We start from the raw sequence: 16,987 nt of genomic DNA on the forward strand, positions 1-16,987 counted from the left end.
TTGAATGATATTTGGGGTTTGATTAAACAATCAGACAGTTGATAGTAGCGAACACGTAAACTTGCATTGTTATGATAATTATACACATAAAAATCATAACATTGAAGAGTACTTGTTCATTACAATGAAGACTCGATTTTGAGAATCCTCATTTTGGATCGTTAGTAAAAAAAAAGGCTCGAAAATAATTTTTAGGCTGCCTTGAACTGGAAACATGCAGTCCAAGATGGCGGCCAAAATGGCTTTTTTTTTATTTTGGTGATGTAACAGGCGGAAGTGTTGCCAGATCATTTGAATGAATAGTTTGTTTTGCTCGGTCTTTTCCAATTCGGAGCCATGATTCTTGGAAAACATTCAACATCAGATTTAAGCTGTCGGTTAGGGGCACAATGAGACAAAATTATGCAGTTTGTTATGTAACACATGTTCAATATTACAAAGAACTTGGCGCAACGCTCTTAAATTTATTCTTTTTTATTAAAATTTTAATAATTTTATTTGAGATTTGCTCCTAGTAGTTGCTGTTGATACTCAACAAAAACCGTAAAAAGCTCATTTCGTTGCCGTTGTGCTAACTTGTCGTACGTGCATTTTGGGCCAAATTGAGTTAATAACCTGACCTTCACAGATCTCCAAAATTAGATTTGAATCCTGAGATATTCAATAAAAACCGAAAAAAACTCCTTGATTTTTTGTTGCTCTTCATATGGAAGTAAGTTTCAATCTGTAGGGTTATGCATTTTAAGTAATAATGTAGCTATAAATGCATAACCCTACACAATCTTGTCGTGCTATCTTGTCACTCCCTGAAAATCTATGTAAATGCGACAACTGGCCAAAGGGATTTCAGGTCAGAACGCGTTTGACGCACGTACAAGTTAATCTACCGTAAACATTTGTAATTATAACTCGGGACTCCAGCAACCAATTTCAACCAAACTTCGGGACAATGCACATAATGGTCAGCCAAAACCAAAACGTGTTTGTTATTGTTTACATTGCGTGCTTTCGTTTTTATTTATTGAAGGTCAAACATTAAATGCGTTTTTCTCGGAACGTCGAAATGGCGGGTGCGACAAGATAGCACGACGACGTCGATTTGCGATCTGATCGCGCTATCTTGTCATACACAGTAAAACATTGTTTTAATTTGGAAGGTGTAATTTTGGAAGGTTGAATTTAACCTCAATTTATACTGCAAAGGTGACATTTTACCAGAAAAGTGGTAAAATTACACATTTTTCTGACATTAAAGCTGTAGTTCTTCCCAGATGTAATAGTGTCAAGATTATTTTTACTGTGTACCATGCAAATGTGACAATTTTCCAAAGGTAATTTCAGGCAAACCAATGTAAATAGGCCAATGTCGAAGTCTGGAGGTTTTTGTAAAAGGTCCAATAAAGCAAATTTCCAGTTTTTTGATTTTTGGGTGTTTTTGAAACCGCCTCGAGTCAGGGGTAAAAAAAATACCCAAAAAGCAAAAACTAAAAATTTGGTTTATTGGACCTTTTCAAAAAAAAAAAAAAAGCTCCGGAAGTGTAAACAAAGAGTCTTTCCTGCTCACGTCAGATGATGTTTAGAAATAAGCTGTTTGTTTTCATTTCGACATTGGACAAAAAGTTGCATTGTTTTGCTAGATTTAGTCAGAGGACGTTTTGTCACACGTAAATGCCCGTCTAATATATACGTTTTGCCTCCCTCACACTCACATTACATTTGCATGACTTCCATAACATCCGAGCTGTCCGAATTATCTCAATGGATACCATCCATAATCTTTTCCGCACCCTCATCCCCTCTCGCGTACCCCGATTCTCCTGAAGGAGAAGTGACATTTTAATGAAACCCACAAAGCCAGAAATTAAATGCATATTATATTGAAACAAAATGAGCGGGACTTCCCCGGCTCCCCCTTCCGCCATTTTTAACTTCGTCTCAACTGGGCCAATCCGCCACCAACTTTTACGGAATTAATTTTGTAAAATGAAACCCCCTTTATGTATGTACAAGCTCAGGCAGGCAAACACACACACACAAAAACTCACAATGGTGTAGTCATATCCAAAAACTCAAGGCACTTTTCGCTTGTACACTTAGATGTCTTAAAATAATAATTAAATGTCAAACAAATTTTTCAAAAATGACAAATATTTTTTCAATTGACTTAAGGGGCTCTTACACTATGGCAAACAAACAAACAAGCTCGCACATTTTAACAGTTTGACAGTTTGTCTACGTTGTTTGTTCGTCAATTTTTTTTTGCAGGAACGGCTTGCATACATTTTGTCTTGTTTGCAAGTTTGCGGGTTTGGCAAACTGTCAAACGCGAAATGTGCTAGTTTGTTTGTTTGTTTGCTATAGTGTAATAGCTCCTTTATAAAAATTGTTTTTCTATCAAAACATTATAAAGTCGGTAAATTGAAACGGTGTCTTGAAATGTCTTGAAATTATAAAAATACAAAAAAAAAACTAAATTTAAAGCAAGAATTTTCAAATCAAATTTGATTCAACTGAGTGCATCTTACTACGAAACATTATGAGAACTAAAATCATGCACCGGGAACTATGCTCTTGTACTTGGGGCTTTTCCCAGTAACACTTCACTTCACAATGTGTGTGCGTGTGCCTGTATGTGCCCACTTCCGGTGTAAAATCTACAACATGCAGAGAAGATATGCAAATTAGCTGAGCTTTGTGTTGGATGCTGTGCAGTGCAGCGCGCTGGAAGGATTTTGGCTTCATCCCTTTTTGCCGGGGACTTTTTGAAAGCTCGCAGAAATGCAAGGAAAAGTTGGATATGCAGTTCTCAAGCCTGCCGTTCTAGTGTTTCAGGATGATTTTTTCCCCCTCTCTGTGCTTCGTTTGTCTTCTGTTGCAATTGCAAATATAGGCTTATGACAGGCTTTGGCAGTTTTTTGTTGTTGTTGAAGCAATAATGGTAGTGAGAGACAATAATCTGTTTGAGTTATGGACTAATGTTAGAATTAGCACATCTTTTGGAAAGTTGTAATAATTATAACAAATTGTAAATTAAATACCTAAAAAATCATGAATTATAAATTGTACAGAAGATTGTAACGAAAAAATGAAAATTTATACACTTTTGAAACTCTCACTCCAAATGACATATCAAAACTCACACAAAACACCCGTAATTGAGTGTGGTGCACAATGTCCATATCTTTGCCGGAAAACTGCTGTGAAAATTCTGCCATTTCCCAAAGGATTAAATTTGGTCGGACAGCGATCAACTTGGAAGGAACTCTCCTCTCCCTCACAAAGAACCCAAATACCGCACCAAAAACTTCAATTTGACCCAACTTCGACCGGTTAACCACGACCAGGTGGAAATAAATTGTATTCGGTGAAAAAACTTTTCCACCCTGGCTCTTCCTGACCGCATCATTCCTTCTCGGGTGAATTGTGGGTGTGAGTGTGCATCGACACTTGGATCTGACAACGGGAGAAAAGTGAACAAAAATATTTTAAAAAAATTACAAAGAAACTGATTTAAAGTTAAAAAAAGTCTGCTATTACTTAAAAATATATTTTTCCTTACTAAAAATAGACAATATTGTAAATTATACGTACACAAATCTTGATTTAAACCTAAAAATCTATGTGCTATTTTGCCGTTTGTCGCTTTTTGACATATCGAGAAAAACGCGTTTTAATGTTTGACCTTGAATAATCAAAAACAAGAGCACGCAATGTAAACAAAAACAAACCCTTATTGTTTGGTTCGCCTTACTGTGCGTTGTCCTGAAGTTTGGTTGAAGTTGGTTGCTGGAGTCCCGAGTTATAATTACAAATGTTTACGGTAGTCGGGCATGTACGAGTGTCCAACGCGTTCTTACCTGAAATCCCTTTGGCCAGTTGTCGCATTTAAAGCAATTTTCAGGGTGTGTCAAGATAGCACGACAAAATTGAAACTTCTTTCAGATGAAAAGTGACAACAATGCACGGAGTTTTTTCGGTTTTTATTGAATATCTCAAGATAGATATCGAATTTCGGGATCTGTGAAAGGTGAGTTGGTTGAGAATAACCCATTGTGTTATGAAATTGGAACTTTTTTTTTCATGTAAGCAAAGCGGACTATTTTTACCAATTTTGAACACCAAAATTTCCCCCTGTTCACTTCCGTCAGGAACAACGAGTCCGTGATTTGGTTACATTTTCTCACTATCCCATCAGTGTGGGGTTTGAACGCAAATATGGGAAACTTTCCAGCAAAGGGCAGCTTTCTTCATTTCTGCAAAAGTTTCCACGGAGTGAAGGGAAGAAAAAAAAAAAACTTTTCACTCCCATTCTCCTCGAAATAATTGCGCAGTTGTGGGTGATGCTTGGATGGACGTTGATTGAGGATGATGGCAGTGGGCAAAAGTTTCCCGCTCGTTTTTCTTTCCGGTTCTGCAAACTCCTTGGAGAATCCTAATGCAGTGACCACAATGTTTGCGCTTCAACTGTGTAAAACCATTAGGTTTCTTCCCCCTACTACCGAGAGATCGAGGAAGTTCCCCAAATTGATCAAACGAAACCGGCGGGAAGTTTTCTTCTGTCCCGTTGCTGTCCGTCCAGCTGGGAAGAATGAAAAAGGAACAGAGCGTCAAATTTGGAGCCTGCTCCCTTTGGGGCCCGGTTGTCGTTAGGGACAATTTCCGGCTGTCCGGATGGTCAACCGAATTCTGCTCACACACAAACAGAGTTGCCAAATAATTTGCAAAAGAAGAATCGGAAATTGGACAAAAATTGTACGGATAGGTGCATGTGCCTGACATTATCCTTTTTCCCCGGGAAGAAGTTCATTTTCTTTGGAAAAAGTCCTTGTGGGAAACAACAGCAGCAGGAGAATCAATTTGGACGTGGTGGCCAAATTGTTTCTTGTGTTTTTTCAACTTTCCCCTGCAGCAGGAAAACAGTCAGAAGTTGTCCAGGGGTAGCCAAAGTTTTGACCTCAGATTTAGTCTTAAAAGTTAATTTGAAATGGTTTGAATCATTCACAGAACATGAAATTGATACAAATGTAGGCTTACTGTCATTTTGTGGCAATCGATTGCTTATTTAATTAGGACAAATATTATTTATTTATGAAAAAAACTCTGTTTCCAACATTAAATTATTCAACTGTAGAAAGGTAGTCCATATCTAAGCTTACACGGATAGAAATCCTGTCGGAAAAACCGCCAACAAATTGTTTTAAATCGATAACATCGATTGTTTTCGGTTTCGTTTACAATGTTTTCAAAAATGAAAACATTTTCATCGATTTCGAAAATTTTTGTGTTTGCCGCTGTCAATTTAAGCAAAATCTAGTTTCTTCATTTGTAAGGATAACAAATGAAATTGCAACTAAAGTTATGTCTCTTACATAATTTTACACAGTTTTTTTTGTGTTTATGCAAATGTTTTAAACTTAAGTGACTAGATATTTAGCTTTTTGTTTCATAAATGCATATTTTTTAAATATTTTTTTAGTTTTTAATATATTTTTTTAGCTTTTAATTTTCAAAAAGTTTGAAAAAAAAGCAAAGCAATCCACTTTAACGACCCCCGGGTCTTTTGTGGGCTCTGTTGCAAGTTACTGCTCATTTCTAGGCATCCGAAGGTTATGAGTGGTGAGTCACCCAAAACCTCTTTTACGCAAATTGATGGACGTTTTACTTCCCCATCCGATAGCCAGGAGGATAAGGTGGAAATCGAACCCACGCCCAATAGCAACTTAGGGATCGGCAGCCGAAGCCGCTAACCACCGCGCCACGAGGTTTGAAATACACATCAATTCAGAGCTCATTTTCAATAAAATCCCTTCAAAAATAGAAACAATATGTGTTTTAAGAACAAAAAAACTATTCGAGATTAAAGAATTGCAAGATCTTACAAAAAAATTAAAGAAAAAACCCATCTTTTTATATAATTCAACGAACAGTTCATTTTGAAATTATTTTTATATTTTTATCAATTATTTTTCAAAGAACTTTTCATGTTTGAAAGAATGGTACTACTTATAGAAATGATATTTAGCAAAACTCATTTCTTTTCAATGAGCTGAAATTTTTCGAAGATTGTATAAAATCATGGAAATGATTTTTTTGAAATCCATGCTCAGTTCATGACATTTTCTTCAAGTATTTTACTATTTATTAAAACTTTTTTTTAATTTTTGAGAGAACTGCTCTTGTTTGAAAAAATGCGCTTTCTCATAGTAATAGTAAAAAAATCTTTGAAAAATCTATAAGCTACTCAAGTTTGGAAGAATGTAGATTCTTGCAAAAATATATCTTATAATACTTTTTCAAAACTGCTTAGGATTTAAAAACTTTTAGTTTTGTCTGAAAACGCAACTATAAATAATGGCAAATTGGGAAAATATGCAAAAATTACACTTTAAAAGTCAAAGTCAAGTTATAGTAATCAAAGAAACGACCTTCGGGCACTGTGTGATTACAAACGAATATTTACAAAATATTTTGAAAAATAAAATTTATAAAATATTTTTTTAACGATAAATTTATTAAGCTGTCCAAAAATAAAAAAAAGAAATGCAAATGGTTTTAATCAGAGATTTTTTTTAAATAAAATTTCATTTTAAAATGTATTCTTTCAAACTAACAATTTGATTTTGTAAAATTACTTTACCATCAAAAACGTTGGGCACCTCTGCAGTAGTCCCTCTCGAGAATTAAGTCTGCAGATGACAAATTGATACCAAATCGGCAGCACAATGCAGTTACTTGAATCCAGGGCGATGAAAGTGATCACGTCGCTGTGGAAAAATAACGAACTATAGTATATATATATATGTATGATTCGGATGGTGCAGTTTTGCCATTATCAAAAGCATCAGAAAAATTAGGAAATTACATTTTGAAAAATCAAGTATTTTGAGCATAACACATCTGAAGTGGCTCAAAAACAGACAACCCGAACGCATTTCCCTCGACAGCTTCCGGGAAGGAGTGAAATTATATTTGCTCTTTTTTCCCCTCCTAGAAGCACTTTATTTCACCTCGACGTCGTCGTGCTATCTTGTCGCACCCGCCATTTTGACGTTCCGAGAAAAACGCGTTTTAATGTTTGACCTTGAATATACAAAAACGAGAGCACGCAATGTAAACAATAACAAACCCGTTTTGTTTGGCTGACCATTCTGTGCATTGTCCCAAAGTTTGGTTGAAGTTGGTTGCTGGAGTCCCGAGTTATATTTACAAATGTTTACGGTAGTCTAGCTTGTACGTGCGACAAACGCATCCTGACTTTCCTGGCCTGAAATCCCTTTGGCCTTTTGTCGCACTTACATCAATTTTCATGGAGTGACAAGATAGCACGACAAGATTGAAACTACTTTCATATGTAAAGTGACAAAAATGCACGGAGTTTTTTCGGTTTTTGTTGAATATCTCAGGATTGAAATCGAATTTTGGGGATCTGTGAAGGTCAAAAGGTGAGGCATTGTGGGCTGCACAAAATGGCGTTCTTAACTCAATTTGGCCCAAAATGCACGTACGACAAGTTAGCACGTTGGCGACGACCTGTTATGGCGGTTAACCCTATTTGATGGAACTTTTCCGCTGAAGCTTTTACTAGCAAAGCTTGTGTATGTTAGTGTGTGTGTGTGCGCGCGATTACTTTAAAGTTTTGTACTTGCACTCACTTTTCACTTTACTTTGTTCATTTTTGTTCCCGAGATCTGGTGCGTTTTTTTACGTTGCTTTTTTTTGTTCTGCAAGAAGACACGGAAAATGCTTTTCAAATATTGAATTAATGGAAACAGTATGCGGCAACTTTTACATTTTCACCAGTGGTTTTTCTTGCAAAGTTTATTCCCCCCCCCCTCTTCTTTATGTTCATCATTTGATGACACGACTTGCGAGTTCACAGAGCAAACTTTACGTGCAAATTTATGTGATTGCCCCTTAACCCCCTTAACAGCAATGGATGGGTCTGGAAAGTTGGAAACTTATGTTGCAAACAGAGCCAATATTGCTCGAAATCGTAGTCCTTTACTCGAAGATTCAATTACTAATCATTTCGCTGATGGTGTTGTATTTCGACCGAGTAAACATAAACTCAAACGGCGCGGCGTCGACCAACACTAATTAACATGAAATTTTCCACTGAATGAAGCAATGAACATGATGGGATGTTAATTAATCTTGTCATTCAGTGCGATATACGTGTGATGTGTGTTCGTTCTGCTGGTGCTAATTAATTTTCGCTGAACGGGCACAAACGAACAAATTTGACTAATGTAAATATGTCGATGCCCGTTCGTGTTAACGGCACTACTATTGCTGCTGCTGTGGCAGAAGATGGGCTGCTCCTTAAACACACCAATTATGGATCTGTTCCAATCTGTTTGACATGGCCCCCGCAGGGAAATCGACGAAAGCTTCGGATCAAATTTCACAGAGTTTATAGGTTATGGTGTGTTCAGGTACGGTTGTGACGGGTTTCAACGCTAAATTTAAACATATCAATACAATCTAATACAAACCCAATCTCGTCTTTGGAGGGGCTCCTATTTTTAATTCGCCAGAAAATATCAAGTTTCAATTTAATTTATAATCTTCAAAAAGCATAGGAAAAATTGGTTAGACTTTTAAAAATGTGTTGCACTATGCTTTTACTTTGATTTAATTCCAAAAGCAACCAAACATTGAAAAAGTTATTGGAAACATATGAAAACAGTATTGTTTTCCTGTGATATGAGAAATTTCATATTTCATTGACCAAATTTTGCTGCTGCCAAAATTTTGCAAAATATTAACGAAAGGTTTTTTCGTCTGCCGATTAGGCTGGCACAAATTTTATTCAAAGTTTTCCGAAATTGTTTTTTGTCAGGTAAGACCAATTTGTAAAATATTGATTGCATATCAACAGTACGGGTGTATACAGTCCAGACTCGATTATCCGAAGCCTCGAGGCGACTTTTCAAAGTTTCGATTATGCGAAGGTTTGTATGGGATTTCGGATAACCGAATCATGAAAAATAAAATAGTGTTGCGTCAGCCAGTCTTTCTTAATAAGTTCTTTACATTTTGCAGTTAGCACCGTCGACAGCTGGTGCTGACCGGCATTATTATTTTTTCGCCCCAAAATTCTGGCACCGCTGCGCTGTCAGAGGCAAGCCACCCAAATGTGTCTCGTCACTTTCGACGTCATTCCAAATCCAACCGTTTTGAAGAGAAGTTGCGCTGAAATAAAAGGAAGATTTTAGTTAGTTGTTTCACTAAATAAAGTGCGTTTTTACTTACCTTCGCGTGTTTTACCTACCTGCTGCACCTGCTGCTCCTGTTGCACCTGCTGCACCTGCTGCTCCCGTTGCACTTGCTGCACCTGCTGCTCCCGTTGCACCTGCTGCTCCCGCTGCACCTGCTGCTGCTGCTGCGCCTGCTGGACGACCTGCTTCCGCCCCGTTGCTCCCATCTGATCCTCCCGCAGAAAACACAACGTAGGGTCCCGGTTGGTGAGTTGCCACTCCATATTTGGTGCCGTGACCAGGATTTCTGGCCAACCTTTCCGTGGAGTGCACCGCCATTTTGGACGCCGAGGATCTGACGCGGGCCGACGCCATTGCTGTTGCGGCTTGCTGCTTGATTTATACAAGGCCTAATTTAATTAGGCAGCAGGTAATTAGCTGTCCTAATTCGCTGCGTCTCCCCCGCGGGTGCCCTTTAGATCTCCTTCCTTCTTTACACGCTGTTCTGCAACTTCCGGACTGACGGAATCGGCGACTGCTGCCTCTACCGTTGGAGCACATCGCACAGGCCCTGCTAGTGCCTCTCAAACCTTCGACGTTCGCTGTCGACCGGCTCGTGGTGTTCCCCAGGCCATCCTGCGCCATTTTGGAAGCCACGCGGTCGCGCTCGCACTCCTGGCTCGCTGATCGACGAGGATCATCGACTATCGTCATCGGCGGCCATCTTGTAACGCTGTATACGACCACGCCACACCTGCTGGCTCTTCGAAACCGGTTGTACGGACGATTCCCTGCCTCCCGGAATCCTCAACCGGCTGCAACCGCGTCACGCCCGATCTGCGACCGCTTCACTGCTGCTGAACGGTGCCACGAGCCGGGTTTTGGTGATCGCGCACAGCACGGACAAGCTGTTGTTCCCGTGGCTGTTTTCTTGAACTTTCAAGGCATTTTCTTGCCTTGGATAGGTGAGTACCTTTCCAAGTCGCTACTCGTCTGCGTCCGGGTCTACCGTGGTCTTTTTTCGCAGATCTCGCTCACCACTGCTGTTGTTGCTGTCGAGCGGCACTTCCAACATGGATGCGACGCTGAAGGCGACGCTGCAGGCTCGAAGAGTGTCGTTGTTGGCGGCGCTGGGTCGGGCAGAGAGCTTTCAAGCGGAGTACGACCACGAACGGGACCAGATGGAGGTGCAGCTGAGGCTGGCCCACATCGAGGAAGCGAGCTCCAAGCTCGAGGACATCCAGCAGCAGCTGGAGGACGACGAAACCGATGATGCGGGTAAGGTGGTACACGAGGGAATTCGGGCTAGTTTTGAAACGCGTCTGTTCAAAATAAAAAGCTTCCTTCTGTCCAAACAACGTCTCATTCCTCAACCACGCAATCCCTCCCCCCCGCACGCATCCTCCACTCTCTCTGGCATTAAGCTTCCGACGATTACGCTTCCTGAATTTGATGGGGACTATCAGAAATGGTTGGCTTTTCACGATCTGTTTGTGGCGCTCATCCACAACAATCCCGACCTTCCTGACGTTCAGAAGTTTCACTATTTGAGGGGAGTTGTCGTTGGGAAGGCAGCCGGCTACATCGACACGTACGACATCAATGCGGCCAACTACCAAATCGCTTGGGACACTCTTGTGGAGCGCTACAACAACGAGTACCTGCTGAAAAAACGTCATCTACAAGCCCTCTTCGAACTGCCACCGATGGAACACGAGACCGCATCCAGCCTCCACTCCCTGGTCGACGAGTTCCAGAGGCACATCAAGATTCTGGACCAGCTCAAAGAACCAACCGCTTCTTGGAGCACCGTTCTCGAGCATTTGCTGTGCACACGATTGCACGTCGACACCATCAATCTCTGGGAGGACCACGCTTCGACGCTTTCCAATCCGGACTTCCAGAGCCTGATCGAGTTCTTGCAGCGCCGAATGAGGGTTCTGGAATCTATTTCGGTAAACAACAACCATTCTTCGTCCAATGGGGCTACCAGCTCGCATCAGTCGCCCCGCCCCGCGTCGAAGAAACGGAGCTCGCAGCGCCTTTCGACGTACGCCTCCACCGCTAGTTCAGGACCTGCCGCGGATTGTGCAGCGTGTGGACTCGCGCATCCTCTCTACAAATGCCACAAGTTTGGCCAGCTTTCTGTCCCTGAGCGTCAGCGGATTGTGAGCAACAAACACCTCTGCTACAACTGTTTGGGGGCACACCAGGTGAGGAATTGTTCGTCCAAGCGCTCCTGCAGGCACTGTCAACAGCGGCATCATTCGCTCCTTCACGCGGGACATGCTGATAACTCGCCAAGAACCAACAGCGGTGCAACGGCACCCACACAAGCGAGCGGGCAGTTGGAAGTATCCGCTTCGGTCGTCTCAACCAAGCAAGAGGTCGCTACGCCCACCGAGGTCGTTCCACAGGTCGAAGTCAGCGTTCCACTTCAGCAGCCCAAGGAAAACGTGTTCCTGCTTACTGTGCTGATCAAGGTCGTCGATTCGTTGGGAATGGAACACGTGGCCCGCGCATTGCTGGACAGCGCCTCCCAACCTAATCTCATCACCGATCGCATGGCAAGAATTCTGCGGCTCAAGCGAGCCCCTGCGAGCGTGGTGATCCAAGGCGCAGGCCAGATGTCAACACCAGTTCGGCATTCCGTCTCCACCGAAGTGCGGTCGAGAAAGAGCGATTTCTCCTGCGGGATCAACTTTCTTGTCATGGACAAACTGACTGCGGAGCTTCCAAGCCACAACATCTCAACGTCGGGTTGGAACATTCCGGTGGAACTCTTCCTCGCCGATCCGACCTTCAATGAACGGCAGCCGATCGACATGGTTCTCGGAGCAAAGCATTTTCACTCTTTCTTCCCTAGCGCAGCTCGCATTCACCTCGACGGTTCACTTCCGATTCTAGTAGACAGCGTTTTCGGCTGGATTGTCACCGGTTCCGCCAGCCAAGCTTCGTCCACACCAACCGAAACCGCACACTCGTACTCGGTACTCGCGATGATGTCGCTGGAGGAGAGCATGGAGCGATTTTGGAAGACGGAGGAACTCACAATCAACGACAAGCTTTCCGTCGAGGAGCGAGACTGCGAATCCTTGTTCCAGTCGACAACAACGCGCACGCCGGAGGGTCGCTACGTGGTACGTTACCCCCGCAAACCAGGTTTCGAAAACTTGCTGAGTGACTCCAAGACCGCAGCTTTGCGACGATTCCGACTGCTTGAGCGACGGCTAGAGCGAGACGCACAGCTCAAGGAGGACTACCACAAGTTCATGCGGGAGTATGTCGAGCTGGGCCACATGCAGCTGGTTGAACCTGATGAGAAGGACAAGACGCCATCGTGCTACCTACCCCACCACCCCGTCTTTAAGGACTCCAGCACGACGACCAAGGTTCGGGTCGTCTTCGACGGTTCAGCAGCGACTTCTACGGGATTTTCGCTCAACCAAGCACTCTGCGTCGGACCTGTGGTTCAAGAGGACCTTCTCTCGCTCCTGCTCCGCTTCCGGAACTACCCTGTAGCCCTCGTAGCGGACGCAGCCAAAATGTACCGGCAGGTTCTCGTCCACCCAGAGGACAGAAGGCTGCAGCGCATCTTCTGGCGGTTCTCGCCAGACTCACCCATCCAAACGTACGAACTACAGACCGTCACGTACGGCCTTGCACCTTCCGCGTACCTAGCCACCCGTTCCTTCAGCAACTCGCCCAGGACGAGGGTCACGAGTACCCGTTGGGCGGCCCAGCGCTCGAAAGCAACTTCTACGTAGATGACTTCATTGGTGGCGCTGATACGGTCGAGGACGCCATACGCTTGCGGAAGGAGCTTACGGAACTGCTGGCCAAGGGAGGGTTCGAGATGCGGAAGTGGACATCAAACCGTCTCGAGGTACTGCGAGGACTGAACCAAGACCAAATCGGTACGCAGTCGAGTCTGCAGTTTGGTCCGAACGAGATGGTAAAGGCGCTGGGGATTGGATGGGAGCCCGAGGCCGACGTTCTGCGATTCGACTCGCAAATCAACCAGTGCAAGGGACCTCCCACAAAGCAGTTCATCCTCTCAACAATCGCTCGACTCTACGATCCTCTAGGTCACATCGCACCCGTAGTTGTCACCGCCAAGATCATCATGCAGGAATGCTGGCAGCTGAAGTGTGACTGGAACGACCCGGTGCCGGACAACATTCGGATCAAGTGGGAGAAATTCTTCAAGGAACTTCCAGAAATCCGGTCCTACCGGATCGACCGCTACGCACTCCAGCCTGACTCCACTTACCAACTGCACACATTCTGCGACGCGTCTAAGGACGCTTACGGAGCTTGTTGCTACATCCGCTGTGAAGACCGACACGGCAATGTACGAGTCACGTTCTTAGCATCAAAATCTCGGGTCGCCCCGCTCAGAGGACTGAACGTCCCTCGCTTGGAAGCAAACGCTGCTGTACTCGGAGTCCACCTTCACTTCCGGATCAAGCAGGCACTCAAGATCAAAATCTCGGACTCGTACTTCTGGACAGACTCAGCTGTCGTACTGCAGTGGATCCAAGCAAACCCGAACACCTGGAAGACGTACGTAGCGAACCGTGTCGCTGAGATCCAGTTCTACACGCGCGGCTGTCATTGGAATCACGTGCCGACCAAGGACAATCCGGCGGACCTGGTGTCCCGCGGGATGACGGTGCCGAACTTCTTGAACTGCGAGACCTGGAAGAATGCAACAAGTTGGATCTGCTCAAACCCACGAGACTGGCCGAGGACCAACCCACCAAGCGTTCCGGCGGACATCATGGAAGCTCGCGTAGTCGCCGCCGTGACAGAGAAGCCGCCGCAAGTTCACCCCTGGTTCCTGCGCTGGCACTCGTACAGACGGCTGGTCCACTCGATCGGATTCGTCCTCCGATTCATCGACAACACCAGGCAGAAAGCGAGAACAACCAGAACGAGCGACACACCTGTGCGGCGTGCCCTAACGGTGGAGCAGTTTGCCAAAGCGAAAACGGTGCTAACTCGTCTAGCACAGCAGGACTCCTTCAGCACCGAACTGAAGGAACTCGAAAAGGGGAAGCCGGTGCCAAAACAGTCCAACATCTACAAAATGAGCCCATTCATCGATGCAGAGAGAGTGTTGAGAGTGGGGGGTCGACTAAAGCTTTCCCAACTGCCCTTCCAAGCCAAACACCCAGCCTTACTCCCTGGTTCCCATCCCTTCGCTCGCATCCTCACCGAATTCTACCACCAAAAACTTTTCCACGGCGGCGGGCGCCTGCTACTGACCGCCATGCGCGAGGAATTCTGGCCCATCGGTGGTCGCATTCTTGCCAGAAGCGTGGTGCGTAATTGCTTCCGTTGCGTTAGACTGAATCCCGAACTGATTCAGCAGCAGATCGGCCAACTTCCGGCTCAACGGATCATCCCTAGTCGCCCATTTAGCGTCGTCGGCGTAGACTACGCAGGTCCACTGTACCTGAAGCCGATACACAAACGTGCTGCACCGGCCAAGGCCTATATTTGCCTTTTTGTGTGCTTCGCGACGAAGGCCGTTCACATTGAACTTGTTGGAGATCTCTCCACCCCCGCATTCCTTGCTGCGCTGCGCAGGTTCATCGGGCGACGCGGAGTGCCATCTCACATTCACTCCGACAATGGCAAGAACTTTGAAGGCGCCAAGAACGAACTTGCCCGGCTGTACACAATGCTCACCCACGACGCCGAACAGGAGAAAATCCACGAATTCTGCACAGCCGAAGGGATCACCTGGCATCTCACTCCCCCAAAAGCGCCCCACTTCGGAGGATTATGGGAATCTGCCGTAAAGGTCGCCAAGAAGCACCTGTTCCGGCAGCTTGGTCCGTCAAGATTGTCGTTCGAGGACATGTGCACCGTGCTCACACAAATCGAATCCCACATGAACTCCCGACCACTTCTTCCACTGAGTGAAGACCCGAACGACCTCGCCGCTCTAACGCCGGCCCATTTCCTAATCGGAACATCGATGCACGCCCTGCCCGACCCAGATCTGCGCCACATTCCAGTCAACCGCCTAGACCACTATCAGCATCTCCAGCTCCACGCCCAACAATTTTGGGCCCACTGGCGACGCGAATACCTTCAGGAGCTGCTGAGGGACACCAAGGGTTACCAGCGGAACGACGATATCCAACCCGGTAGACTCGTGATCGTCGTCGACGAACTGCAAGGACCACTCCGCTGGCCACTTGCCCGGATCGAAGCCGTTCATCCTGGACCAGACGGCATCGTACGAGTTGTGTCGCTGCGAACGGCCAGCGGTGGAATCATCACCAGACCAGCTGTTAAAATCTGCTTGCTTCCCGTGCCGCTGTCTCCTGAGGCTCCACACACCACACCGCAACCGGGTCAGCTGCCTACAGATGCAGTGTTTCCTGAAGAAGAAAAACATTTAACTTAGTTAATTTATTTAGCACACGAAGTGCATCGGCTCAACTTCCCTCTAGTTCGAATCTTATTTTGCTTTGTTTACATTATTTTTTGAATTAGTCATTCAAGGCGGCGGGCGATGTTGCGTCAGCCAGTCTTTCTTAATAAGTTCTTTACATTTTGCAGTTAGCACCGTCGACAGCTGGTGCTGACCGGCATTATTATTTTTTCGCCCCAAAATTCTGGCACCGCTGCGCTGTCAGAGGCAAGCCACCCAAATGTGTCTCGTCACTTTCGACGTCATTCCAAATCCAACCGTTTTGAAGAGAAGTTGCGCTGAAATAAAAAGGAAGATTTTAGTTAGTTGTTTCACTAAATAAAGTGCGTTTTTTACTTACCTTCGCGTGTTTTACCTACCTGCTGCACCTGCTGCTCCTGTTGCACCTGCTGCACCTGCTGCTCCCGTTGCACTTGCTGCACCTGCTGCTCCCGTTGCACCTGCTGCTCCCGCTGCACCTGCTGCTGCTGCTGCGCCTGCTGGACGACCTGCTTCCGCCCCGTTGCTCCCATCTGATCCTCCCGCAGAAAACACAACGTAGGGTCCCGGTTGGTGAGTTGCCACTCCAAATAGTTTTATTCTTTTTCTCGTTTTTAACATCAAATTCAAGTTCAGCGACCCCATGTTGTCAAATTTGAATCAGTTTATTGCCTATTAGATAAAAACTGTATTTTTCAAATATTTCGTCACCTGGCTGCCATCTTAGATTTAAAAAATATAACTCACTTTAGCATAGCTTAGGAGTTATGGCCAATGGAGCACTCGCAGTCGAGCAGTTTTTGACAGTTCGCTCCATAAGAAATACATTGTAGAAAAAAGCAAAAACTGCTCGAATGGAAATGCTCCATTCTCTGAGATTTCGGTCATTCGATTTTTTTTGTATTTTTTAATCCGGCTGAAACTTTTTCGGTGCCTTCGGTATGCCCAAAGAAGCCATTTTGCATCATTAGTTCGTTCATATAGTTTTTCATACAAATTTGGCAGCTGTCCATACAAAAATGATATGTGAAAATTCAAAAATCTGTATCTTTTGAAGGAATGTTTTGATCGATTTGGTGTCTTCGGCAAAGTTGTAGGTATAGATATGGACTACACTGAAAAAAATGATGCACGGTAAAAAAAATTTGATGATTTTTAATTTCACTTTTTGTCACTAAAACTTGATTTGCGAAAAAACACAATTTTTAATTTTTTTTATTTTTTGATATGTTCTAGAGGACATCAAATGCCAACTTTTCAGAAATTTACAGGTTGTGCAAAAAATCTTTGGGCGAGTTATGAATTTTTGAATCAATACTGATTTTTTAAAAAAATCGATAAATTGGTCGCAAAAATT

General features: G+C 44.2%; 1 protein-coding gene across 1 annotated transcript; it reads left to right on the plus strand.

Annotated features, from left to right (window-relative positions):
* The first annotated feature begins 10,273 nt into the window (after window positions 1–10,273).
* Window positions 10,274–15,805, plus strand: LOC119767772. Its single transcript, XM_038257229.1, has 3 exons — window positions 10,274–12,847; window positions 12,898–15,571; window positions 15,780–15,805. The coding sequence occupies exons 1-3, from the start codon at window positions 10,274–10,276 to the stop codon at window positions 15,803–15,805; spliced, it is 5,274 nt and encodes a 1,757-aa protein (XP_038113157.1).
* Window positions 15,806–16,987: the final 1,182 nt, after the last annotated feature.

Source organism: Culex quinquefasciatus, chromosome 2 (assembly GCF_015732765.1).
Source record: "Culex quinquefasciatus strain JHB chromosome 2, VPISU_Cqui_1.0_pri_paternal, whole genome shotgun sequence".
Classification (NCBI taxonomy): domain Eukaryota; kingdom Metazoa; phylum Arthropoda; class Insecta; order Diptera; family Culicidae; genus Culex; species Culex quinquefasciatus.